At 31.4% G+C, this 27,091-nt stretch overlaps 1 protein-coding gene across 4 annotated transcripts in view; it reads left to right on the top strand.

Annotated features, from left to right (window-relative positions):
- LOC127728590 (microtubule-associated serine/threonine-protein kinase 3-like) overlaps positions 1-27,091 on the top strand; it is a 110,189-nt gene that overhangs the window by 56,114 nt on the left and 26,984 nt on the right. For 2 of the 4 annotated variants that reach the window (XM_052236116.1, XM_052236144.1), the window contains 8 exons: positions 14,323-14,410; positions 17,532-17,616; positions 18,356-18,537; positions 19,891-19,914; positions 21,195-21,267; positions 21,879-22,088; positions 22,508-22,606; positions 24,467-24,593. In XM_052236116.1, the coding sequence (XP_052092076.1) occupies positions 14,323-14,410; positions 17,532-17,616; positions 18,356-18,537; positions 19,891-19,914; positions 21,195-21,267; positions 21,879-22,088; positions 22,508-22,606; positions 24,467-24,593 (888 nt within the window). Of the gene's footprint in view, positions 1-14,322; positions 14,411-17,407; positions 17,487-17,531; positions 17,617-18,355; positions 18,538-19,890; positions 19,915-21,194; positions 21,268-21,878; positions 22,089-22,507; positions 22,607-24,466; positions 24,594-27,091 lie in introns of all 4 variants that reach the window. The other 2 variants (XM_052236125.1, XM_052236135.1) reach the window with 2 other exon arrangements.

Genomic DNA, 27,091 nt, shown 5'->3' with positions numbered 1-27,091 from the left:
TACTTCCTGTCTTGTTAAAGTACAAAAAATAAAGTCAGAGATTCTTACTTTTGAACCCTTTCTTCAAAACAATAGTTTTCCTTTTCCGAGCCTTTTTTAATAAAAAAAGTTGAGTTGAGACATTAATTATGCTTAAAATAGGTGTGCCTCTAAAGTGATTGTGAAGTACCCACTTCAAAACTATTATTTTTATCGAAGTTGTAAAAAAAATTCTTAAGGTGACATGTGACGCAATTTTACCACACATTTTCATTAAACAATACAATTAACACCTTTTTTAGCTCACCTGGCCCGAAGGGCCAAGTGAGCTTTTCTCATCACTTGGCATCCGTCGTGCGTCGTTCGGCGTCGGCGTAAACTATTTACATTTTGAACTTTTTCTAGAGAACCACTGAATGGAATGAAACCAAACATGGCATGAATGTTCCTAATGAGGTGCTGACCAAGTGTTGTTACTTTGTAGCGGATCCATCATCCAAGATGGCCGCCAGCGGGGGACTTAGTTTAACATAGGACCCTATGGGAAATACATACAAATGTCTTCTTTTAGAGAACCACTGAATGGAATGAAACCAAACATGGCATGAATGTTTCTTATGAGGTGCTGACCGAGTGTTGTTATTTTGAAGCCGATCCGTAATCCAAGATGGCCGCCAGCGGGGGACTTAGTTTAACATAGGACCCTATGGGAAATACATACAAATGTCTTCTTTTAGAGAACCACTGAATGGAATGAAACCAAACATGGTATGAATGTTCCTTATGAGGTGCTGACTGAGTGTTGTTACTTTGAAGCCGATCCATAATCCAAGATGGCCGCCAGCGGGGGACTTAGTTTAGCATGGGACCCTATGGAAATACATACAAATGTCTTCTTTTAGAGAACCACTGAATGGAATGAAACCAAACATGGTATGAATGTTCCTTATGAGGTGCTGACCGAGTGTTGTTACCTCGAAGCCGATCCATAATCCAAGATGGCCGCCAGCGGGGCACTTAGTTTAACATGGGACCCTATGGGAAATACATACAAATGTCTTCTTTTAGAGAACCACTGAATGGAATGAAACCAAACATGGCATGAATGTTCCTTATGAGGTGCTGACCGAGTGTTGTTACTATGAAGCCGATCCATAATTTTAGATGGCCGCCAACGGAGGACTTAGTTTAACATAGGACCCTATGAGAAATACGTACAAATGTTTTCTTTTAGAGAACCATTGAATGGAATGAAACCAAACATGGCATGCATGTTCCTTTTGAGGTGCTGACCAAGTGTTGTTACTTTGAAGTTGATCCTTCATCCATGATGGCTGCCAGATGGGGACAATGTTTAACAAAGAACCCTATGGACAATACATACAAATGTCTTCTTTTAGAGAACCACATACTGAATGGATTGAAACCAAACATGGCATGAATGTTCCTTATGAGGTGCTGACTAAGTTTTGTTACTTTGAAGCTGATCCTTCATCCATGATGGCCGCCAATGGGGGGACTTCCTTTAACATAAGACCCTATGGGAAATACATACAAATGCTTCTTCTAGAGGTGCACTGAATGGAATGAAACCAAAACATGGCATAAATGTTTCTTATGAGGTGCTGATTAAGTGTTGCTACTTTGTTGCCGATTTACTGTTCAAGATGGCCACCAGGATTTTTTATTAAATTACAGGACCAATATTTAACCAGATTTGGCCTCACTCATTATTAGGGTATCTGTTATGATTTTAATCTATTTTTACATGATTTCCAAAACCAAAGTAGAATCAGGTGAGCGACACAGGCTCTTGAGAGCCTCTAGTTTAATTAGTCCATTGTTGCGGATTGCTATCAAATGCAATTAACTGATTATTGATATTCTGATGAAATTGATGTATGTGACCAGTTCAAGGTGAAATCAGATTATTGTCTGATCAGGGAAAAAGTCTAGAGAAACCTGAAACAAAATTGATAAGATGGATGAGGTCGAACCCTTATATTTCTTTTGCCAAATTCTTTTGCCATTCATGATGTTACACTGTTTCGCTCAGCAATATAACATACTTCAGACCAGGTTATCTCAGTGACAATATTAAACTGTATCCTTCACCAGTATAATTCACCATGTCAACTTACCTGGTTTTCTCAGTGACAATATTACACTATCACTCACCAATCTCATTCACCATATTAACTTACCTGGTTTTCTCAGTGACAATATTACACTGTATCACTTGCCAGTCTCATTCACCTTATTAACTTACCTGATTATCTCAGTGACAAAGTTACACTTTATTGCTCACCAATATCATTCACCATATTAAACTTACCTGGCTATCTCAGTGACAAAGTTGCACTATCACTCACCAATCTCATTCACCATATTAACTAACCTGGCTATCTCAGTGACAAATTACACATTATCACTCACCAATCTCATTCACCATATTAACTTGTCTGGCTTTCTCAGTGACAAAGTATCACTCACCAATCTCATTCACCATATTAACTTACCTGGCTATCTCAGTGAGAAAGTTACACTGTATCACTCTCCAATCTCATTCACCATATTAACTTACCTGGTCATCTCAGTGACAAAGTTACACTTTATCACTCACCAATCTCATTCACCATATTAACTTATCTGGCTGTCTCTTTGACAAAGTATCACTCACCAATCTCATTCACCATACTAACTTCCCCAGCTATCTCAGTGACAAAGTTACACTTTATCACTCACAAATCTCATTCACCATATTAACTAACCTGGTTTTCTCAGTGACAATGTTACAATGTATTACTCACCGATTTCAATCACCGTATTAACTTACCTGGTTTTCTCAGTGACAAAGTTACACTTTCACTCACCAATCTCATTCACCATATTAACATACCTGGCTATCTCAGTGAGTGATACAGTGTAACTTAGTCACTGAGATTACCAGGTAAGTTAATATGGTGAATGATATTTTTGAGTGATACAGTGTAACATCGTCACTGAGATTACCAGGTAGGTTAATATGGTGAATGATATTTTTGAGTGATACAGTGTAACATCGTCACTGAGATTACCAGGTAGGTTAATATGGTGAATGATATTTTTGAGTGATACAGTGTAACATCGTCACTGAGATTACCAGGTAGGTTAATATGGTGAATGATATTTTTGAGTGATACAGTGTAACATCGTCACTGAAATAGCCAGGTAGGTTAATATGGTGAATGATATTGTTTGATAAATTTAAGGTACTTTACCATGCAGTTATAGTTACATTAACTTGAAACTTATGAAGTAAACTTTTAAAAGTATTTGTCAAATTAAGAGTTTTGCCAAAATTTGGCAGTTCACTGATGATGTACAAGTTTTTGTTTGAGATAGTTTATCATGGAGTGAAACTTGTACACATGTTCATAATACTGGGAGTGTATTGCAATTGTCTTCTTATGGCAAAGAAATGTTTTGACCTTGCTTGTGCTCTTGTACAATGTTTTGTCTTTATGAATTTTAAAGTTGTATAAACACCAAATCATACCTTCATATTTATACTGATACTTTTATATGCATACGAAAGATTTCTACCATTAAACAACTGATTGAATTGTCCAGAGATTAATTTGCATTCATCTGTTGCAAATGATTACTTTTTGAATTAACAGTAGTACACTGTATTTGCTTATTAATTTTGATTACATACTCAAGAATACACATTTGTTCATTATTCTGATGTATAAATACTTGTATTTATCATTGGCATTGGTAAATATTCTTCATTGTTTGTGCCAATATATATTTACTAAAAGAATAAACAGTCCATACAAATTAGTATGACCTTGGAAATGACAAGCAGTAATTATATTCAATCAGATATCTCAAGATTTATATATTGAGGAAGTTACTTATATCAATTTAATGGAAGCAAAAGTTGTCTCTACATCATGATCAGAATCTTCAGGCATCAATTAGTCAATTTTCTTAACAGATGCTGCTCACTTTTTTTCCTTGAAATCGTCAGCTCAACATGAGAAGTTGAATGTTCACATAATAACAGAAGTACAAATGGGATTAAATTAATCTTTTGATCTGATTTTGACAGTGGTTAGAGATCATTATCCTTATCATAAGAAATTCATTGACCACTGCAGAGAAAGTTTTTCAAATATTTTTTTAGAGTTTTTTGGCACTATAGTTTAAATATAAGACATATAGAGAACATGTGTTAGTCCTAAGCGTCTAATATTTATTATCCAATCTTTGAATTTTTCTACATTTTGTTATTTGAATTTTTGTGATATTCATCATCTATATATCTGAACATTAGAAGGTGAAAATGATAGATATTAATAATTAACAGATTCAATTAATGATTAGTTATTATCTCATAATATCTGTGAAAGCTTAGTAGGTTAAAGGTATGACCACATGGTGTTTGATTGACTGGTGGATACATTTTTATGGAACTCCTAGGTCAAGTTGAGGATCTTACATTCTGTTGCTGAATAATCAGGACCTAAACATGCTAAAGAGATACTTGTATTATATGTAATGTTGCTGAAAAGGAAAAAATAGGAGAATTGCTTCATTGGAGATAATTACAAGATCAATTACACCTTTTATTGTGATTCATTAGGTATTCCATTTCTGTCCCTTTTAGCAGTTGTGTTATTGGATTTTTTGTCAGTATGCTAAAGTCAGCAGTATGAATAAGTTAAACAAATAGAATGAGAATTGTGCAAGTGAAGGAAATGATCATTTTGTTGTGTTAAATTTACAGGGAAATTTTTCAATGTGAATGTTTGCCTTTGATTGAAAAGGAGACTTTGTCAATGATTGTTATTGAGAATCCTCTTCCTCACCAATTGAAATGATCAACAGGAAAGAAATAGATTTATATCATTGTAGTTTTTCGTGTATTTTATGGATAATCTTTTGATAAATTGTAATTGGAAGATTTTCTTTGTTATGAAGCTCCTTCATCATGCTCAAACTGACTGATTCCATAGAAACCATTCTGTGATTTCCTGACTTTGTTCTTATTCCTATGCACTAATAGGATTTTTTTTTATGTATGATCATGTGAACAATGGATTAGAAGACATTCAAGATAGTAGCTTACAAATTGTAGTAGATGTAAACAAAGGGAGATAATCTGTACAGTGCACTTTTAAGAAGTTTATTTATATGACAAATGGAATAGAAATACAACATGTTCTTAGTTAAAAAATTGTATTTGTAAATCATAGTATTTATGAAATAATAAAACAACATGGATGATGATATATTATTGTTAAAGAGACTACATTATCACAGCAGTTGGTCCTCTGGATCTGTTGAAAACCTGACCAGTTTAGGTGATAAAAACCGAGGGCGATCTCGATATAGGAAGCACAAATGCCTGTCATGGCTTGGAGGTAAAATGATGGTTATTTCTTTTACAGTTCAATTTAAATATTTTTTTTGAATGATAAGAAAAAATTAATACATTATTTTTTTAAGAAACATTCTTAATATAATACCGAAAGACTGATAATTTTACTATACTATAGCATGAAAATATGGTGGTTGTTGTCCCGTCTTGACAAAGTCTTAGGTGTGCTAATTTAGTTGTCAGTTGCATCAACAATTTAGTTTGTGATTAGGTCAGTTTAAGGGGAACCATAAATGGTTAGCCAATGATATTTGGTATACAGTTATATTAGCATTTGCACATCTCATTTCCATGGAAATTATTTGGTTCTTATTATGCATTTGAAACTTACGCAAAGTTTACATGTTAAAATTTGTGATTTGGTCAGTCTTTAAGGAGAACTCATCATAAATCAAAGTCTATACTAAAAATCTTTAAATAATTCACTAAAATCATAAGATACTGGTTCGTATTCACTGGATGTTTTTTTACAAGAAAATTACTTTATTTTAGAAGTAGCTTTTTATCATTTTAAGTTCAAGAATAAAAGCCCTAAAGCAATCATCATAGGAAGATTGTATAACATAGGGAATACAATATCAGGTTTACTAATCTTATAGTACAGGTGTTATAAGTATCAATATTTATCATAAGATAAAAATACCAGCTGTTTTCATTCCAACCATGTACTGGTGATAAACTTGTTAAATATTGAACTTAATTAGTTCATGATAGAATTAATATAAATACTTTATTCATCCAAAAGAAAGGATTTTGGGTTGATTCACTTGAGTCTTTATCAATAAGGGTTCTTACTAAGATCAGTCCATGAGTCATTGACTCTTGAAAGTAAGGCTGGACTCAGGGGTAGATTCAGCACAGAACCCTTTTTGGTTTTAAATAGGGGAAATGGGACTAAAAGCATAATTCCACTGATTTAAGTGATTTTAAACAGATTTTTACACGTAATGGTAAAGGACTGTGCAGAAAAAGTATACCAACAAGAAAAATTTTTACTCCCCAAATGTGTACGGCATCAATAGTATGAATTTGCAAATTTTGAATAAAAGAGTATCTCTGGGTCTTTTAATTTTTAAGACAAAATGTGCATGAGACTTTTAGAGTACTATATATACATTTGAAGCCCATAAGTTTATTTCAAGAGATCATTTATTAAAACCTAAATATGATTAAAATATAATTAGTTGTATAGGCTCCATCTTATATTTTGTACTTAACAATGAAATAATGATCTAACAATACCAACAATTATAGGACTTTCTGTTAAATGTTCCCTGTTCACAGTACATTTCAAAACAAGTATGCAAGATTACCACTTTGGTTATAATAGAAGACAATACTCTACGTAGAAATAGAATAAGGAGATGTTAACACTTCATACTGTCATCGCATTTAACAAAAAATCTAATGTAACCATTTCAGTAAAGAGGTAACGTCATGGTTAGGAATTAAGGTTGCGTAGTCAGTAATGGGTGTACTTGTGAGTGGCAAGTATGTGTTTAATACGTTTAAATCACTATTAAAAAGAGATATTTAAAAAGAAATACATATATAATCTTTTCTGTTAAACATATGCCAAAAGGTGCATGAGGAGAAAGTATGATGAGGCTGCTTTTTTGGTCCCCTGAATTTAAAAATCGAAAGTTATTGTAAATCATCCAATAACATGCTTTAAATGTTCACAAGACATTAGACTATCGATCATCACTATTTATATTTATATATTTTTTCTTACATATTAATATAAGTATAATTTGGTTACTCATTTTAAGTCCATTGAACTTCAAAGTGATGACTAATACTCAAATAATCCTTGTGTCACAGTAAACAAATAAATTCTCCAAGTCAGTGTTTAAAAAGTTTGTTTGAAAACAAATTTTGAAAAATATAATTTCAAAAATATTATGGGACGTTTTTTATTATATTTTGAATTACTCTTATTATTCCAGACAATCATTTCAAGTTTGTTATGATAGTTGATGTATTAACTACCTTGCACCTGAGTACATTAAGTTCACTATTTCTTTATTAACTAATTAGTACAAGAGTGTCATGTAATTTTGTTATACTCATTTCAACTTTTAACAAAATGGTCTTGTACTGAAGTGTAAAATTGTGTACAACAAAAGCAGTTTCAAAGTAAACAGCTGTTTTAAGTTTGCAGAGGTAAACAGAAACATAAACAAAGTAATTTATTTAACAATAAAACTAATTAATTAGTGTTTCTGATAACACACAATTCTAGAATATATTCTTGATTACCATAAAATCCAAATTAAACAAGGCGAATGTCAAAAACATATGATGACTTTCTCAGTCAAACTGACTAGATAAGTCCCTGTGAGGGTGAACTTCCCCACAACATTAATATTTCATTAGAAACAGGATTCCATTGGGAAATTAGCATTATTTGAAATTGATTTTAAAGAATTTTTCAGGCCTACTCATTATAAGTTTCATCTTTAGATTATTGGATAATTTCATGCATTTGCATGTATTATTGTTTTTCTAGTATATGTATAGTTGAAAGGGAAATTGACATCCTTAATCGTAGATAATGCCCCTGTTAGTAGGCAATAACAAAAGCAGGTTACTTCATCCTATTGTTTTCAATACTTACCAGTTTATTCATGTTATGTTTACCTTGAATGACCAAGGTCTTATGGGATATATCTAATATATAAAAGACTTTTCTATAATCTCTCTAAAACTGATTTAAATTATCTGAAATTTTTACTTATCCCTGACTGCTGGAGTTAAAATTGTTTACATTTGATTTCCATTAATATTCTCATTCTGAAAGAGAAAAAAGCAATAAACTCTGATTTTTAATATAAGATGCCCTTCCCAAAATTATGACTTGTTTGTGCACATAAACATGTTATGATGTCATCCATTTGTGCTGTTCCTGGTTTGTGGAATATTTCAGCATAACTATTCATATGACCTTCATAACACCAATTTGAAATTTACAATGTTTATGGATTTCAAGTAGATTGTGTATGCATTGAGTAATTTCTACCAAATCGTCAAACTACTATAGTGGGGAAACCGGTGACAAAAATATCTCCCTTTTAAAGAAAACTCTTATAGTTTTGTGTAAAAAAGTTTACAATGGTGCTCTGTGAACAAATACCTGACATGTCAATCTGACTGCTTTTTGATACTGGAACATGCAAATAGACTATATGTGCAGGAAACTTGATCAGAAAATTTCAAGAAAACAATAACCAGTTGATATTAATGTTCAATTGCTCTCTTTGGTCCATTTTACCTATAAAGATAAAATTGCAAAGAAGTCTTACTACACTTAGCAGTACATGTATTTGTTCAATAAACATTACAGTTATTACTAGAGGAATGTACCAAATTAAAAGTCAGTGGAATACAATTGATAGTGTGGCTTCATTGTAAATTTTCCAATAAATACTTTCATTATATATTCATTAACCTGATTGCATGTGTATAGAAGCAGTTGGAAGACTGAGTGCACACTAGTTGAAGCATGCAAGTTGTCCATTTTATTATAGAATTAAATGCTCATAAACATACTATAGGGAGTACAGCAGAACTAATTTCTGATTCTTCACAAGAAAAATTGAATTTTGCAAATTTATGGGGTAATTATTGGCAGCAATTGATATAATGATGTATCAGAGGTGATTATTGACAGAATTATCATGCTTTGAGTGGCATTCTGTGAGAGACTAGAGAAAGAAGGGATTTCAGTGTTAAGTATTGATTTCTCTGTACAGATATTCATAATATTGTCTGATATTTGATTGTTATTCTATCCTTCAAGCCAATAATTCATATAGGGATCTAGATTTCCAGATTTCCCTAGCTGTCCATTATCACAGATTAGTGGAAATTCCAAGAAATTGAGAAACAATTTTTTTTTTATAAATTACATCTGAGACTTGTGCCTGTCACCTCTACCAGATTTGAATCTCTTGCTATTTGGTAACTTAATTGTATCCTTTTTATATCAACATTATTATATCAACATTATGATAGTTTTTAGATAAAAAAAAAGTTAAAAGGAAATTGTTGTATTTTCTGTCCGTTGGCTTAAATTGAAATGAAAAATTATGACTATCAAATACAATATATATATGCAAATAAAAAATCAGGCAAGGAAATAGTTAAAGGCTGTTTGCTGAAGCATGAATATGTTTTGGTTTTAGATCACCTGTCATGATAAATTTCTTCAAATATCTTGTCCTCTGAAACATCTGGTCCAAATGATACCAAACTATGAAAAATTTGAAACAATTCAAACAAGGACACTAACTTAAGGCTCCATGCCCTAGAAAATGAAGCTTTTGCAGAGAAGGTACTTCAAAATGTTCATAACAAAGGGAAATGCAAAAAATCAAGAAATATAAACATAATTCATAGAAATAAAGAAGTATGCTGATTTTAATCAGATTTTAATCCATATTTCCCTTATAGACAACATAATTTTAGAGAGGTTTTCTTAAAGCTATTTATATTTATCCAACAAATATTTATATTAAGTTCTTTGTGAGTGCTCCACACTTTTCTAATAAAAAATATATACTAAAAAACAACAGTAAACAAGGAAAATAAAGACTTTTCTCGATGTTTTGATGTCATGGTAAGTCATCATTTTGTTTTTATTTCCCAAATTACTCTTACCCTTTATCATTAGAATTTTAATATCTTGTATTGTAATTTTGAAATTGGCACATAATTTTATCTTAATATGTCCCTTTATGTCCTTACTTCTTTGACAACTGTAAAGAGTATGTGCTATATTGCATTCTCCTTGTCGGTTTGTTTGTCCAACAAGTATTTCCATCACACTTCCAAGGTACTACTGAACAGAATGGCTTAATATGTTCCTTTATGTCCTTACTTCTTTGACAACTGTAAAGAGTATGTGCTATATTGCATTCTCCTTGTCTGTCTGTTTGTCCAACAAGTATTTCCATCACACTTCCAAGGTACGACTGAAAAGAATGGTTATATATGTCCCTTTATGTCCTTACTTCTTTGACAACTGTAAAGATTATGTGCTATACTGCATTCTCCTTGTCTGTCTGTTTGTCCAATAAGTATTTCCATCACACTTCCAAGGTACGACTGAAAAGAATGGTTATATATGTCCCTTTATGTCCTTACTTCTTTGACAACTGTAAAGATTATGTGCTATACTGCATTCTCCTTGTCTGTCTGTTTGTCCAACAAGTATTTCCATCACACTTCCAAGGTACCACTGAAGAGAATGGCTTAATATGTCCCTTTATGTCCTTACTTCTTTGACAACTGTAAAGATTATGTGCTATACTGCATTCTCCTTGTCCGTCTGTTTGTCCAACAAGTATTTCCATCACACTTCCAAGGTACGACTGAAAAGAATGGCCTAATATGTCCCTTTATGTCCTTACTTCTTTGACAACTGTAAAGAGTATGTGCTATATTGCATTCTCCTTGTCTGTCTGTTTGTCCAACAAGTATTTCCATCACACTTCCAAGGTACAACTGAACAGAATGGCTTAATATGTCCCTTTATGTCCTTACTTCTTTGACAACTGTAAAGAGTATGTGCTATATTGCATTCTCCTTGTCGGTTTGTTTGTCCAACAAGTATTTCCATCACACTTCCAAGATACTACTGAACAGAGTCAGCAACTTGACACTGAAGAGTTGTAACGCTGGAGCATTTTTCCAATCCGTTAGTCACCTATAGCTACTTCCTACACATTTCACAGAAACTTCTGGTCAGAATGACTTCATTTCAGTCAGCGGCTCAACAGTGATGAGTTATAACATGTAAGCTCTTCAGGGATTTGCCAGAAACCTACAAATTTTTTTTTACTATACTTTGGAATATGAGTTAGATTTGATAAATGAATTTGGAATTGAAAAAAATAACTAGCATTTGCAGGCTGTTGCTTATTTATTCATCATAAAGCATTTTCCAAGGAAAACATTCAGTGTTGTTCCATTGAAACTATCCAGTTGTCTCCTAGTTTTCTTGTTTTTCAAAGTATGTGCTTTTGTAGTTGGAGTCCCAGAAGAATTATCATGTTTGGTCTTTGTAGTAATTAATGACACTCTTATGTTAGTTGGCATTAGAGTGTAAACTTTCTAATGAATTACACCTCCTTGACATTATTGGCTCTGTTTTCAGTTTGAGATGTTGTCTGCTAACATCTTCTGCTTTTTTCTTGACACTCCTAAAATGTGCTTTAATGTATTTTGTTCTTACATTAATCTCTAAAACCAATTATGTCTGATTAATGTCTCTAGTAGACCGAAAAAGATTCGTTGCTAATTTTTGGTAAATGACTTTTGTTTGCTGCAATTTGAACATCAGAAAACTCCTTAAGCAGAAATTGATTACATTAATTGTGAAATGATCTGGCAAATTATTTTCAGTATTTTGATTGATTTATCTATTTTAATTACCGTACATTTCGGAATAACTTATAGAATGGTTAAAATGAATAAAGGATTTGTTGTTGCAGAATAAGGAAACACTAAGATCTAATAATTTCATTCCTTATTTTTCTACCCCCTTTCAAAAAGGATTAGCCATACATTCCTCTTTTCAGAAAGAAAAGGTAAGGACAGAAAGTGGAAATTAGACAACTTCAGAAAAAGTTTTAAAAAAATCTGTTGAAGCAAAATATATGATACTAGAGTGTCTGAAGTTTATTGTCATCCCCTAATCACAGCAGGATTAACACAGAATGACCATGATGAATTGAAAGTTATTTCATTTAGAATAATCATTTTCATGTTTTCACAAAAGTGTAATTTGAAGTCAAACCTTTGGAGACTAGGTCTTAAAAAAAGTTGTCTTTCATCATCAGTCTGATACAGAAAACTAATCAATTTTAATCTCATGTTTTATATCAAAGACTGCATTTCATTTCAAATTGAAATTGGATACATGTTTCAGTTGCTGATACTGAGTTTAAATTTCACACACCGTTTCAGAAGACATAGTTGTATGTCACAGGGAAAGCAGCAAGACAATACAAGTACTAATACTGTACTGTATTTTACAAGGAGGTTGTGGCACAATTTTATCACAGTATTTGTTGTAATTCTTTGCCAGCCCACATCAAGGGCCACAGTGGCTGAGTGGCCTAAGGAGTTAATCTTCAGTGATCACTGTCAACGCTGATGTTTGAACCATGTATGATTTGTGTGATGAATTGATACACTATATACCTTCTTTTTTAATTACTTGGATTTAGTATTGTAACAACCATGAGCAATATATATAGTTTATCTATGAACTAAACAGATGTAGAATAAACCTCTATGTAAGAGCAACAGAACAAATAAAGTATACCACATTTTTAGGTCAGCATAGGCTTTTCTTTTATGATGATCCACTCTTAGTACAGATGATACAACTATGAGCAGAATGTTTTAAGGAACCTACCATAATTGAATGATTCAGTTAAAATCAGAAGTGTAGGAATTTGAAAGCTTACACACTAAATGGACCATTTACACATATGAATGGTTCAAAAATAAATGGCATTCTTTTTTGTTCTTATTAGTCAGCTACTAGTCTAATATAAATTTGATTGCAAATATCTAGTTAGACCCCAGAACCTAGCAATGATTCTGATCTTTCAGAACAATGCTTCAAAAAATGGAGAAACATTATAACTTATTAGTGTTACAACAGCTGAATCTATGAAACGAGCAAAATGTTTCAGCATGTAAATAGACACATGGCATAAGAAGCATTTTTAAGTTGATAAACAAAAATCTGTTTTGAAGCATACAGGAAAATCTATTGTCCTGTAAATCTTGCAATACAGTTACATATTCTAAACATGTAGTTGTAAATATCATTGTAAATGTGTTATTTCTTTATTTACAGATTTACATAATTAAGTTTAGTATTGTAATCAGGAGAAGTTGTGTGACTGATTACATGATGTATTTCTCTAAAGATATTATGTCTCTGCTTAGGAAACAAATATCTTATTTGCATTGACAATTTTTATTCAACTTAGCCCTATATAACAATCAACATGACATTAATTTTTCTTCATAAAAACTAGTTTTTAACTATGGGTCCTGTTATCTGGGGATGTTAAATCCAAAGGTTCATGTTATGCAAATATCTCAAGCATAATATGAAGACCAGGGTTTTAGAAAAAGGCCTAAAGAGTTCTGATAGAATCCACTAAAATGGATAATGCTGAATATTTCATAAAAAAAAATGAATATGAGGTTTTTAATTTCCTGTCTTAAAAGTGACATGAGGTCTGAGTGATTACTGTAAAAAGAAGTCCTTGTTACTACATTTTCAGTAAATACCCTTCAATTTATTCAAAGCATTAAGTAACCATGGTTATTTGTTTGTCAGAAAGCTGAGGTTTACCTTACTGGTAAACTAGTACCTGACATTGATCTTTTATCTTTTTTGAAGTTGTTACTGTGTTTTATTGGTTTGCTACAAATTTTATCAGAAAATGTTATATTTTGATAAAACATTATTAAAACTGAATAAATTGAACAGGTTTTGAATTGAAAAAATGACAGAACCACATTGTTTACACAAGCATAAGTGTTCACAGTGAAAAGATTATGCTGAAAGCTTTTATTCATTTTGAAAATAAATATTGCAGAAAATAGTGCTGCAGGTGATTGTGGTATTCTTTCATATTAAGCTGCAGACTGCAAGGGAAATCATAGTACTTAAATTCATGCACTTGACAATTTGAATTTTTTTAAGAGAAGAATCAGCATATCAGCAATAGGAGAACCTAATTGGTTTTTTATTAGTTTTAATCCATATGTCTTCTCAATATATTTGTAGTTATAATGTTTTTATTAAAAAATATGTAGGTCACAGCTGACTTTGCACAGTGATGCAATTTCTCTTATGAAATGTACTTATCTTCTTTTAGGTCACAGCCCTCATGATAGTCCCAGAAATATGTCCCCAAGTACTCACGGTAGTTTTGCTTTCAACTCAGCGCACAACCAAGTTAAAAAGTAAGTATTTAAAAAAAAAAAAAAAACAATAAGGTCTCTCCCACGTTGGGAAAGATCTTGAAAATTAATGCTATCAAAACCATACCAAAATATTATATGAAATGGAATAAAGGGAACTAAGAGATGGATGTAGATTATATCTCTGTTAAAAATTCTGTCAATTACTATGCAATTAGTGGATGTTGCATCAGTCAATTTGATTTGCAAGGAAATATTTACCAGTAGTTGACAGCAAAATATCATTTTCTGTTATAATGGTCAATGATTTTTTTATGTCATATTTTTTCTCGAATGACATTTCTAAATATGGGTCAATAAACACTTTATGCAGACTGTATTTTATTTTCTTTCGATATTCAACCAATAATCTGGAAGAAAGGTGTAAAATATGGATGTTAGACTGTATATTGACTTAGATGTATTTTTGTTATTCGTGTCATTTGGGTGCTTTCTCATTGAAGTATACCCAGCATCTCCTTTTATAATATGAGGCCTTCTTTGCCCTAGAAAACACATTGGTCTGTTTTAGCTCAATAAATTTAGACTTCTCTCTGGAAAAAATATATTGACTAGCAGCCAAGTTGTCTGTACATGTATTAGATTGGGATTTTAAAGTGTGATGTATTTATCTAATAAGCAGCAGCAATCAATAATGCTGTTCGTAGGTTGAAATTACTTAATATTCAAGATGCGACTTGCCACACTTACACAGGAGTATTTTTCACTATTCAGAAATACTATTAATTTTCTCATATACATATATTTCACTGCTTACTTTAAACCATGAAAATTTACTTATAAAAATACTTGTGTTCACTTTATTTATAATGTACCAAACACTAACCATGAAGTTAAAAAGGACCAATGAACTGTTTTCTGCAGTCCATTATTAAAGATTGCATCCATGGAACAAAGGTTTTAATTCTCTGATGAGCAGAAATATTATTATTTTTCTCATATACATTTATTTCACTGCTCACTTTAAATCATGAAAATACTTGTGTTCACTTTATTTATAATGTACCAAAACACAAAACCATGAATTTAAAAAGGACCAAGGAACAGTTTTCTGCAGTCCATTAAGATTGCATTGATGGAATAAAAGTATTACTTCTCTGATGAGTTTTACAGCTGAGACAAAGCTCATGAAAGGAGAGCATACACATTCTGTAAAGTAAAAGTTTATAGGACAATAGAAACATGATAAATAGAATAATTGTTTTTGCTGCTCCTAAGTCTTTGATACACATAATGGCAAATAAAAAAAAGAAACTTTTTGTGTCTGCTATCCATCTGTCATTAAGTTTCCACATTTTCATTTACTATTTGAAACTTCAAGTCAAAATCTTTCTAGCTCACCTGCAATTTGAGTCTTTAATTGTTTGGCATTCTCACTGTCATTTGTCGTCTGTCATCTAGAGTGTAGAACTATTATCCATTTTATTTTCTCTGAAATTGAAAATGGCCACAATTATCCTTTTGGTGTCAACTTGCAAAAGTTAAGGGTAAAATCAGTAAAAATAGAAAATCCTGTAAAAGCTATATAGTATACACCTAATGAACTTTGGGAAATCATACATTGATAATTCAATTAAAAATCATGTTTGATGACCCAAGCTACATTAAACCTAGCTGTCACTTTTTAAATTAAAAAAAAAAATTGGACAAGAAATTCAGTAAAATATTTAGAAATTTTTTTCCAATTGTTACCAAGCTTTGAGTTAAGAATATGTTTTATGATCTTCGTAAAGAACTCAGACAAATTACCATAAGTATCATCTAACATGGATGTCTGCGTTTTTAGAAATAGACAATCAGAAAATAAAATTCACGAAATAAAATCTTTAAAGGGCCAAATGTGACCAAACGGTCGCAGGATACTTTAGCGAAAAATTAAAAACCACCAGGGGACATAATAGCCCATTTTAGCGCAAGACTAATCCATTCACCTGTATCTTAGTGCAAAATGTGGCTAACATCAACTAGTCATTTACGTTTTGTCATCAAATTACAAACAACAACATATTTTAATATAAGAAAAATAGATGAATCTGCACCCTAATCTAGACTAGATAAAGAGAAGGAACAGTTCTTATCACATTATATGAGGAGTACTGTGCAGGGGGTATATCAAGAGACCATTTCATACATTCACTGGACATAAATTTAAAATTAAATATTTTAGTTAAGGGCTTTATGTTTATGGACATGAAATTTTGTATATTGTGCTGTCTTGATATATCTATTAAAGTTTATTATTCTACTATGAATGAATTTCTGTCACTTAAAAGTGCATTGACAATTTCTCTTTTAGCTAAAATGGGTAAAAAATTTGGCGCTAATATTGGCTGTACTTTGGCACAAAAACTTCAGATTTTTTTTCGCTATAATATCCAATCAATATGCTAAACGACCCCCACCTGACCAACCTACTAGTAAATGATATATTTATAATCCCTTCTGAGAATTTTGAGTTTTTTTTTAACCATTGCTACAATAAAAAATTGTTGCAACTCTTAAGATATAGAAAATTTGGTAAAACAATTAACTTAATTGAAGGAAAATCCCTAAGGAAAAGAACCCTATCCTAACCAACTTTTGTGCATTTATGTTCCTGCTGAAGATTTATGTTTGCTGCCATTGAATCATCTCAAGTGTGGTTTCAATGTTATATTAAATTTTGCTACCTGCAAAACATTATAAATATAAATTTTTTTATACTCATTGATGCCATTTACCGGTAAGATGAACTAGTATCATTTCCCAGTTTCAAACCATGCTACAATGCCATTTCTTTCAAGACAACAGGAATCATGTTTGATGAACCCAAGTTAGCCTATAAAAAGAACTCTCATGACAGCTTGAATAAAGGGTAAATTGAAACAAAATAAAAGTAAGTTCCTATTGAAGCTAATGGGATATCATATTTTCCAATATTATGGCCAATTTCACCAAGATCTTATACTATAAAGGCCAATACTCTTTTAAACATTATAGGAATGCTGATTTGGAGACCCTTTATAAAGATTTCTCATTTGGAGCTGATCAAGTTGCAAAGGTGCTGGCTACATACCAGGTGAGCAATACAAGCTCTAGTTGAATTTGTCATTTATTATTTCAGATGTGATGGTAGACGCTGGTCTTTTGCTTCCTTGCCATCTTCAGGTTACGGGACAAACACTCCATGTAGCAGTTCTAATGTATCGGTAAACATTAATATTGTACATCTTCTACTATGGATAAATTAAATATATTTTTTTCATTAACCAGAGTAGTTTGCTACACATCTGTAATAAAAGATATAAACAAAATGCAAAAACTATTTTACAAAATAAACTTTGAAAAGACATTAAAAAAAATATGAATCGCATGTAATTCAAGTCAGTAAAGGAACTTTCTGAAGAGGCATATTTTGCTTATCTTCCACTTTTGTCAGAATGGTGATTTAGGAGAAATTTATCTTTTAAGCGCCTCAGTGGTAGCATGCCTGCCTTGAGTGCTGAATGTCAATGGTTTGATCCCCAGTTGGGTCAAATCAGATAAATTAGTAGTTGCTATTTCTCTGCTTAGCAAACAGGATTTAGGAATGAGAGCAAAGAATAGCCGGCTCAGAGACAGAATAATGTGTCTTGGTAGGGAGACCGTCTTCCATGTGAACTAGCACATACAAAATCTGGCTTAGCATGTCAAGTTAACTACAAAACAGGCTTCATATTCATATCAGATTAACATGTTCTAACCCTAATATGCATGTAATATTTCCCACTGGATGTTAAACACCTTCTCATCATCATCATCATTTATGTTTGAAATTTGTTTAATGAAAATCAAGTAGTTTTAGTAAAATGTGTGACAAGATCCTGATAAACAAATTTTCAAAGTTTCTTAAGATTCTGTGATTGATTGTGCTCCAGTTATTAATGTGATTAATAATGTTTTTTTCAGTCCCAGTACTCATCACAGGAGAAGTTAAACCAGTTGCCATACCACCCTAACAATGAAGACTTGGGTCTTTATGCTAAGCATTTCAGTGGTCCCCATGAAGGTCACATGATAAGCCTAGACGACAACGATGGTAGACATTCTCCACTGTCACCCTTTCAAAGACCTCGATCTAGAAGCCTCAGGTGAGACAGGTTCATTCATTCCATACAAAATAATGTCATTCCAAATTTGAAAATGCAAGTAGTTTAGTAAGCATGTTACTAAAAGCTCCACAAATAATAGGGAAGGGGTATTTTTATTGCATATCAAAAATGCTGTATGAAATAAGCAAGATATAAAGCAATACATCTAATACCCTAGTTATAGATTCAATATTTGTAGGATACTTATTTATTTTGGAAATAGGGAACCACAAATTTAATCAAAAATATGCAATTTTCCTATAGGCTTGTGTAGAGAATTTATCAAAACCACATAATCAAGTATCCATGAAAAAAACCCAAAAATGTTAACAAATTCACAGTATATCAGGTGCTTGTTTTTTTCAACATTGAATATTTTGAATATATATATATAGTCTGAAATATTGTCAGTTTATCTTTTGCTGTTTGACATTAAATATTATACATTTCTATAACCAAACAAGATTTAGGTGCATTTTGGCTTTCTTATTCAGGCGTCTGTAATCAATATAAAACTCCTTCTATACAAATCAGTGTCACACTATGTTTTGTCCATAAATCTAATGAAAGAATCATATTTAGGAAATGAAATGTTCAATACAGTATACAGTTACGTCATTCATGTAGTTTTTACACATTTCCTTAAACAAGAAAAGAAATAATTTATGAAATCCTTTGGTTTGATTTTGATTTTATTAGAAGAGAGTTGATTTATCCTCTTTTAGGCATTTCCAACAAACCAGTGGAAAACCATGAATCATTTCTTAATGTAATAAGCTAATATATATGATAAGTCATAAAGTAATCTGTTAATGGCACTAAAATTACCTCATCACATTAAAGATCTTATATAGTCATTAGCAAACATACATCTTTTTAACAAATGTTCTGCATGTTAGAGAAAAAAACATAAAAAATTATGTAAACCATATAATTTTCCACAAATGTATTGACATTTAGTAAAGATAATTTTACCGTCAATCAATTTGATACAATTAAAAATTCATGATTCTTATTTAAATTTTCAAATTTGATAGACAAAAGCTCATTTAAGCTACTGTATATTAGAATACAAAATCAATACTTCCATGTTTAAATGATAGTCACTTTTTTAATGACAAACAAGAGTTTGTTCGGTCTTTTGCTTCCTTGATCACTGCTTTGAAATAACAATAAAATTCTAAACTGATTTCTAGATTCATCTCAACTATATTTCTGCAATCTATACTAGTTTTAAATGAGCTTTTAACTTTAAGTTCCTTTGAGCACAACTGTAGCTTGTAATAGATCACTGAATAATTTTATTAGTAGAAATGATTAATTTACACCCTCCATTTTGCTTTTGGTGAACAGTTTATCCTGGCTTGCCTTGATTGAGTAAGATATTTATATATTTATGTATACATGTAAATGTATGCTTATTTATGCCTTCCTATGCTTTCTATAGTTATGCACAATTATTTGGATTCGGATTTGTAGTTCTTAAAATGCTTCTACAGAAATTAAGATAGCTTGATACAACTACTATTTACTAATTTATGACTTGTTTTTCACATTATTAAGAACATTGGCTGATGTTAGTATTTTGTGCACACAAAAGATAGGGGGGTTAAGTTTTCTTTATTTAGAAACACATATGTAATTTTATGAATGTGATGTTGATGTGTTTTATATTTGTCTATGGCAAATACTGTTGTTGGAATGCCTCTTGTTGTACTGAAAATCCAAAAGCTTTGATTTAATTACTCCTAAACTTGCTTTGACTCTCCTTCAAAAGAATGCTAAAGGGAGTTTTGTAATGAACAACACTGACTTTTTAAAAACTAATCAGTGCTAGTAAATTTTTGTCTAAAGAAAATAAAAAAAAATACCATGATATCAAAATGCATGTTCAGAAATCTCATGTTTCCCTTGAATTTGTTGTTCATACTTGTATGGTTAGTGTGTTGGAAACGATTAGCAATATCTTATGTATCTTTCTATATTTACAGTATGTAGCTATAGGACTTTGTAGTGTTGATACTTGTAACTTTGCAGGGATTTATTTTCATATTATTACATGGGTGTTGTTAAATTCATTTAAATACTAATTCACTAATTTCGTCCTGAATATGCATGAAATATTTGCCACTGGACGTTAAGCAACCAACAATCAATCAATAATTCACTAATTTTGGGACATAATATCAAAATAAGTCTCTGTCAAATAGTTGCTAGGTTATATGTAACTTTTGATTTATTTTTGAAAGTGACTAAGTAATGTTGAATCATAAGTAAAGTATCAGTCTAATAAAGATGAATAACATGTCCTAATAATAACTCTTATCACTGTTGCAGTAATATGTGATACTATTTATCTGATCAGTTACACTTATATGCATGCATATTAACAAAGTTTATATTTAAAATTGTATCATTTCAAAATTTGTTTCAATACACATTTTATTCAGTTTAAGTAGCAATATTAATTTTGTAATGACAATTTAGCTTTAATATAATTTGTAGTATAATGTCTTTGGTAAGTTATTGTTCTTCTTATTTTGGCCATTGATATTTTGCTGTTCTTGCTTAAATTTTGAATCTTGTTTAAAAACATTGTAATCCAGATAATACACATGAGAAGATTTTTGATGATAAATGTTTCCTTGGTATTGTAGTACTCCAGGGGCTTCCCCAGGGGGAGATGAAATAGTGATGATGAATAGTGTATATAAAGACAGATTTCCTAAGGTAAGGATCTTTTTAAAGATGAGATATTCCTATAGGATTTGCACATGTTTGTTAGCTAAATGTTGCTGTGAATTGTGATATTCTTGTCACCCCACACTCTGGGTGAGACGTCCTTCACCCTTTTCCCCCACAGTTTCTGTCTTTTTAAAAATCCATTTCAACATTGAGTGGATAAAATAGAAACATCAGAAACTACATGACTTGGAATCTCATACATCCTTTGTTTCCAATCATCTCTTTGAATGCCCAATGACCCACAAAAAAAACTGTTCTGGTTATAGGTTTGCTTTAGTTTTTGGGGATTCAAGAATGTATAATTTACATTACGACTGAAAATGTTTTCTTAGAATCCTTGGTTTCTTTAAATCAAAGTTCTACAAGTATGAAATATTTTGAAGTTGAAATCAAAAAGAGGTTTTATTCAAGAAGTGCATATATCATTATTGTTGAATAATAATTTCCAGCATTTATACAGCCCTAACACCAAAAAAATGAATATCAATTTAAAAATGCACCCCATAAACAAACACTATTTCTGCTATTTATGAATTGACCTTTGTCTATATTGTATGCAATATTTTAAGATTATTGAATACTGTATGTTTTTTTAGGCCACATCACAAATGGAAGAAAGGCTGAGGAATTTTATAGATCTCCACAGTAAAATGGAAATCAACCATGAATGTGATGCTATATCTAGATTCCTACACAAACAGGTGTTAGAAATGGCAAAGAATACTCTGGAGAAATCTGAACAGAAACAAATTACAAGTTCATACTTCTATGAAGTTTCTGAGAGTCTAGAAAAGCTAGTAGAGGATGTAAGTCATGCATGTAATCCTAAGTGTAGAAATAAGACACAAGAATGTTTTTATTTTTAATCTGAATTCATAGTATTTTAACTGTTAGTATCAATCACAAATTAGTTATCTTATAAATAGTACATTTTTTTGGAAGCTCATTAAAGTTCTGAAAGTTCTTAACCATCAAAGTAAGTTTTGTGGTTTTCTCTGTTGCAAATTATCAGTTATTACATAAGATTATCCATTAACAATATAAGTGTATTTAGAGAGCCTTATAGAAATTTACAGAGAGCCTAAGTGGTATGCTGTTAAATAGTGGGATTCATTTTAAACTATAATAAATCAAATAAATCTTCCTACATATCTTTGAGGAAATGATTGTTAAGTATATTTAGTATATTTGACAGAAAATGAGTTAATATTTGTTTCCATGTTAGGCTGAAGAAAAAGAAGAAGAAGCATATAATTATATCTACCCTTTGATCAAGAAACTGTTACTTATAATATCCAGACCAGCTCGCCTTTTAGAATGTTTAGTAAGTATCCGTGGTTATGGTATATTTAAAGCTAAACTGTTAAAGTATGTACTTCAAGCATAGAATTTAAGATTGCCAGTTTCTTAGATGATCTATGACTTCTTTATTTTCTATTATTAATGAAGAAACAGACTGGTCAAATAGCTTTTTTAGCTGTCTTATTGTTATCTATCCCATGAATTGATTGGCTGGTAATAAATATTGTTATTCTTTCAATAGACAGTAAACAACAAGTAACATTGATATAAGGTCCACCCAGTAAACAAGGAAAATAATATCTTCCTTTATTGTTTGTACACACTCAATTATATAGCCAATAAGTGTTTATTGTCTTTAGATATTAGCTGTATTTGTATGAGGCTATGAAACAGTGGAAATGGGAGCTTAAGCAAGCATTTGTCTTAGTTTTGGACTGAGTACAAAAAAACTCTAAACACTTATTGTCTATATACTTAAGTGTGTACAAACAACAAAGGAAGATATTTATCCAAAATCCTAAATAAAGTCCAACTTAAGATGAGAAATACTCTGTACAATTTTAACGCTGTAGACATAGATTTGCTTTGTTGTGCTTTTTTTTTTAGCTTGCATGGCCCTTCAAGTTTTCCCCCGTCACTTGGCGTCCATCGTCTGTGGACGTCGTCCGTTAGCTTTTAAAAAGATCATCTCCTCTGAAACTAAATTTAACCAAATTTGGCCACAATCATCATTGGGGTATCTAGTTTAAAAGATGTGTTTGATGACCCCGCCTGCCAACCAGGAAAATCTGACAGGGGCAGAAATGTTCAGAATGTTGAGCTCTACCTATTATCTATTTATGTCAAAACTGTCAATTTCTTATTGGAGTTATTGCCCTAAAATGACAAATTTTACTACTTTTTTTCCATTTTGCGTATTATCTTGAAAACTATAATAGATAGAGAAAAAACTGATCAGCAAGACAGGATCTTCAAATTAGTCAATATAGTGGAAATCATCAATCGACTCCTTATTAGAGTAATTGCCCTTTAATGAAAATTTTTACCTTTTTTTTTGCATTTTTGCCTTAAATCTTAAAAACTACAATAGATAGATAGAAACTTTAAACAGCATAATGATCAGGAAGATATGATCTACAAATAAGTGTAATAGCCGATTTCTTCAGTTTACTTGTTATTGAAATTATTGCTCTTTAATGACGATTTTTACCAATTTTTGGTATTTTTGCCTATTATCTTGAAAACTGTAAAAAGATAGATAGAAACTTTAAATAACAAAAAATGATCAGCAAAACAAGATATGCAATCATGTCAAATTCTGCCAGAAAAGTTAGTAGATAGGAGTGATTGCTCTTAAATGACGATGTATTTTTACCTGCTTTTGTGTTTTGGGCAAAAACTAAATAAGACAGAGAGAAACTGTAAAGAGTAGTCTACAATGTTCAAGATACATATAGACCTAGGTGAGTGACAGGCTCTTTAGAGCATCTAGTTTTTAATTTAACTGCTTATATGGTGCGATTTAACATACTTCAATTTTAGGTCATAAATATGGCCTCATTGGTGTTTTTTTTTTTTTTTTTTTTTTTTATTTTTAGAAAACTTAATTTTAAAAAATGTATTAAAAAAAACAGTGAGTATGGTTTGCTTCATGAAGATAGTTACAATAAATAATTTTTAACCAAAATACAAAGCAGTTAATTCCTTATATTTTCTGTGAATAGCATGTTCAGGACAAAAACAAGAGTAGGAAAGATTAAAAATTGCCACACACTACAAAAGTATAAATTATTAGCTAGGCCTTTTGCAAAACCCATTCGTGCAGATTCAAAAAAAGTATATTGTATTTCACTATGGTATTTAAATCTAACATCAATTTCAGGAATTTGATCCAGAGAAATTTTATAAATTACTTGAAGAAGCAGAAGGACAGGTTAAGGCAACTGTAAAGAAGGATGTCCCACAATACATATTTAATTATCTAGGACTTAATAAAGAAACTTTGAAAGGTTTGTATTTGTGATAAATAAGTGTTTTAGGCTAATGATGTTTGCAGACTTGCATCATTAGTATATCACTTACTTCAAGTCAGATTACTTAAAGTTTATACAGTAGAGCTATTGAAAGATTACTGTGAAAACAAAGGACTATTTAAGATATGGTTAATTAGTAGTATGCAGAATGGCCAAAGTCAAAATAATTATACCCTGCAGAACAAAGTTCTGTAGGGTAAACATTTTTTGACCCATCCGTCTGTTAGTCAGTCCTTCAGTCTTGAGTCCATCAGTAAGTCCGTCAATCCATCCATCAGTCCTGTTCTTGTCATTGCAACTACTCTGAGACCACACAACAGAATTTCATGAAACTTTGTAGATATTAAGGACATAATATATAGATATTCATATTGACAGGAAATTATGATTCTAATTTTTTTCTAGGAGTGATGCCCCTGTAAACTTAAAATTTTGGCCTCAATATACTACTGCAACAGTTGGTCATCACAACTCTTCTAAATCCACACAACAGAATTCATTGAACTTTGTAGAAAATTAGGACATACTATGTAGATGTGCATATCGACAGGAAAATTATGATTAAATTTTTTTTCTAGGAGTTATGCCCCTTTGACCCTAGAACTTCGGCCTTAATATACTACTGCAACAGTTTGTCATTGCAATTCCTCTGAAACCATACAACTGAATTTCATGAAACTTGTAGATAATAAGGACATAATAAGTAGATGTTCATATCCCAGCCCCAGGGCTCACGCTAGCAGGCGACTGGGGCTAAAAAGTCGCTTTTCTGTCCATCACTTTTCTTTTCCTGACCGTTGAAAGCGATATCAGTCACACTGGTGTTCACAGTAGTCATTTTCAGTGGCTTTCGTCATTGAGAAGTTTCAATTTTTACCAAGCAAATGAATCAGGAATTTTTCATTTATAAGTAAAGAAATTCAAAGACAAAAGATTTATTTCTTTAGAAAAGTGTTGAAGGCATTGACTTTACAGATTGGTTGTATGTTATTTCAAACAGAAAACATAAGAAGTATTTTCTTTCATTTCCGGTACTTGTTACTCGAGAACGTACATCAAAATATTGTGATTTCAGACAAAATAAGTTTGTTACTTCGTTAGAACGTGATGAAAATTGCCTATAGTTGATGTTTTATTCCTTTATTGCATTAAAAGTGTCATATTCCTTTCCAAATCACTTGTCAAACATCGTTTATTTTCGTAAATTTTTCTTTGTCTGCCATTGAAATATTTGTTTGAACTATGGATCTGAGGCGGGATTCATCGGAAGTGGAAAAGATATGACCGAAATCCGTATTCTTATGATAATAACTACGGACGCACGAATGGCACAGCTGACAGAAGAATAATGATCCCAAAAGGGAAAATAACGCATTCCACACACACTTTAACAGACTTTTGGCTAGATCTCCTTGCTTAATGTAAATATTTATATGTAAATGCATTGTTTCAATTTATTGATTAAAGTTGCTTAACTTTTAAATTTATATATCTTTTTAATGTGAAACAATGAATTTCATAAACATGATAAACAGAATAGTTTTTAATTGAATATTAATTGATATATGCTGGGACTAGTATACTTTTCCTTTTTGATATTTAAAAAAGTTCTTTTTAGTGCTAGATAATTAGTTGGTAGTTTCTTAAAAGAGGAAAAATATAATTGTGTAACTATAAATCAGTGATTAAGGATGTTCGCTCCTCTTGTTATTGAATTTTTGTCAGATATTCGAAATCCTCTGGTTTCATCCATGTAATGTCTTTAAAAATTTTGCCCGCTAACCCCTACTTTTCTTTTCATAATTTTATTACATATAGGTTAAAAAGCCATATTTGAATATTTTATAAAATCCTTGTTATTTTTTCATAGTTTTTGAAATAAAAAGATGCCAATGTTAAAAGTATGAAAAATCTAGAGGGAATCATTTCCTGCCAAATTTTCAATGGCTTATATCTCAAAAACAAGCACACGGACCCTTCATTTTTTTCTCCTTTTTTAATTCCATTTTTTATATACTATCAATTAATAACAGTCTTTTAAAAAGCTTGTTATTTTGAAACAGAGTAGCAAACATCCTTAAGACATAAACTGAAATAACTGTTACTTCAATTGTATACACAGGTATGAATTGAACAATGTTAAAAAAAAAAAATGAAATAAATAGGATACATATGGCCCTTTATATCATAGTAAAAACTTAACATTGTAGCTCTGCGTGGAAACAAGCACTTCTCTTTCAAGTCTTTTTTTTCCCTATCAGTTTCAAAAAGAGGAGTCACTTCTCCCTATGATTCTGAAGTAGTGTGAGCCCTGTATCCACAAGAAATTTTTATCAGTTGACTTTTGTAAGAGTTATGAGTCTTTGAACTTAGGAATTTGGTGATATTTTGTTTGCCCAGTGACAATGTGGGGGCATGGGGTACATTGAGCGTGCTCATAAAGGTTCTTTATTCCAATGTTTTTGAATAAAAAA

The sequence above is a fragment of the Mytilus californianus genome, unplaced genomic scaffold (assembly GCF_021869535.1).
Source record: "Mytilus californianus isolate M0D057914Y unplaced genomic scaffold, xbMytCali1.0.p SCAF_1, whole genome shotgun sequence".
NCBI lineage: Eukaryota > Metazoa > Mollusca > Bivalvia > Mytilida > Mytilidae > Mytilus > Mytilus californianus.
Note: the sequence above shows the minus strand (reverse complement) of the source record. Positions and strands in the feature narration are given on the sequence as shown.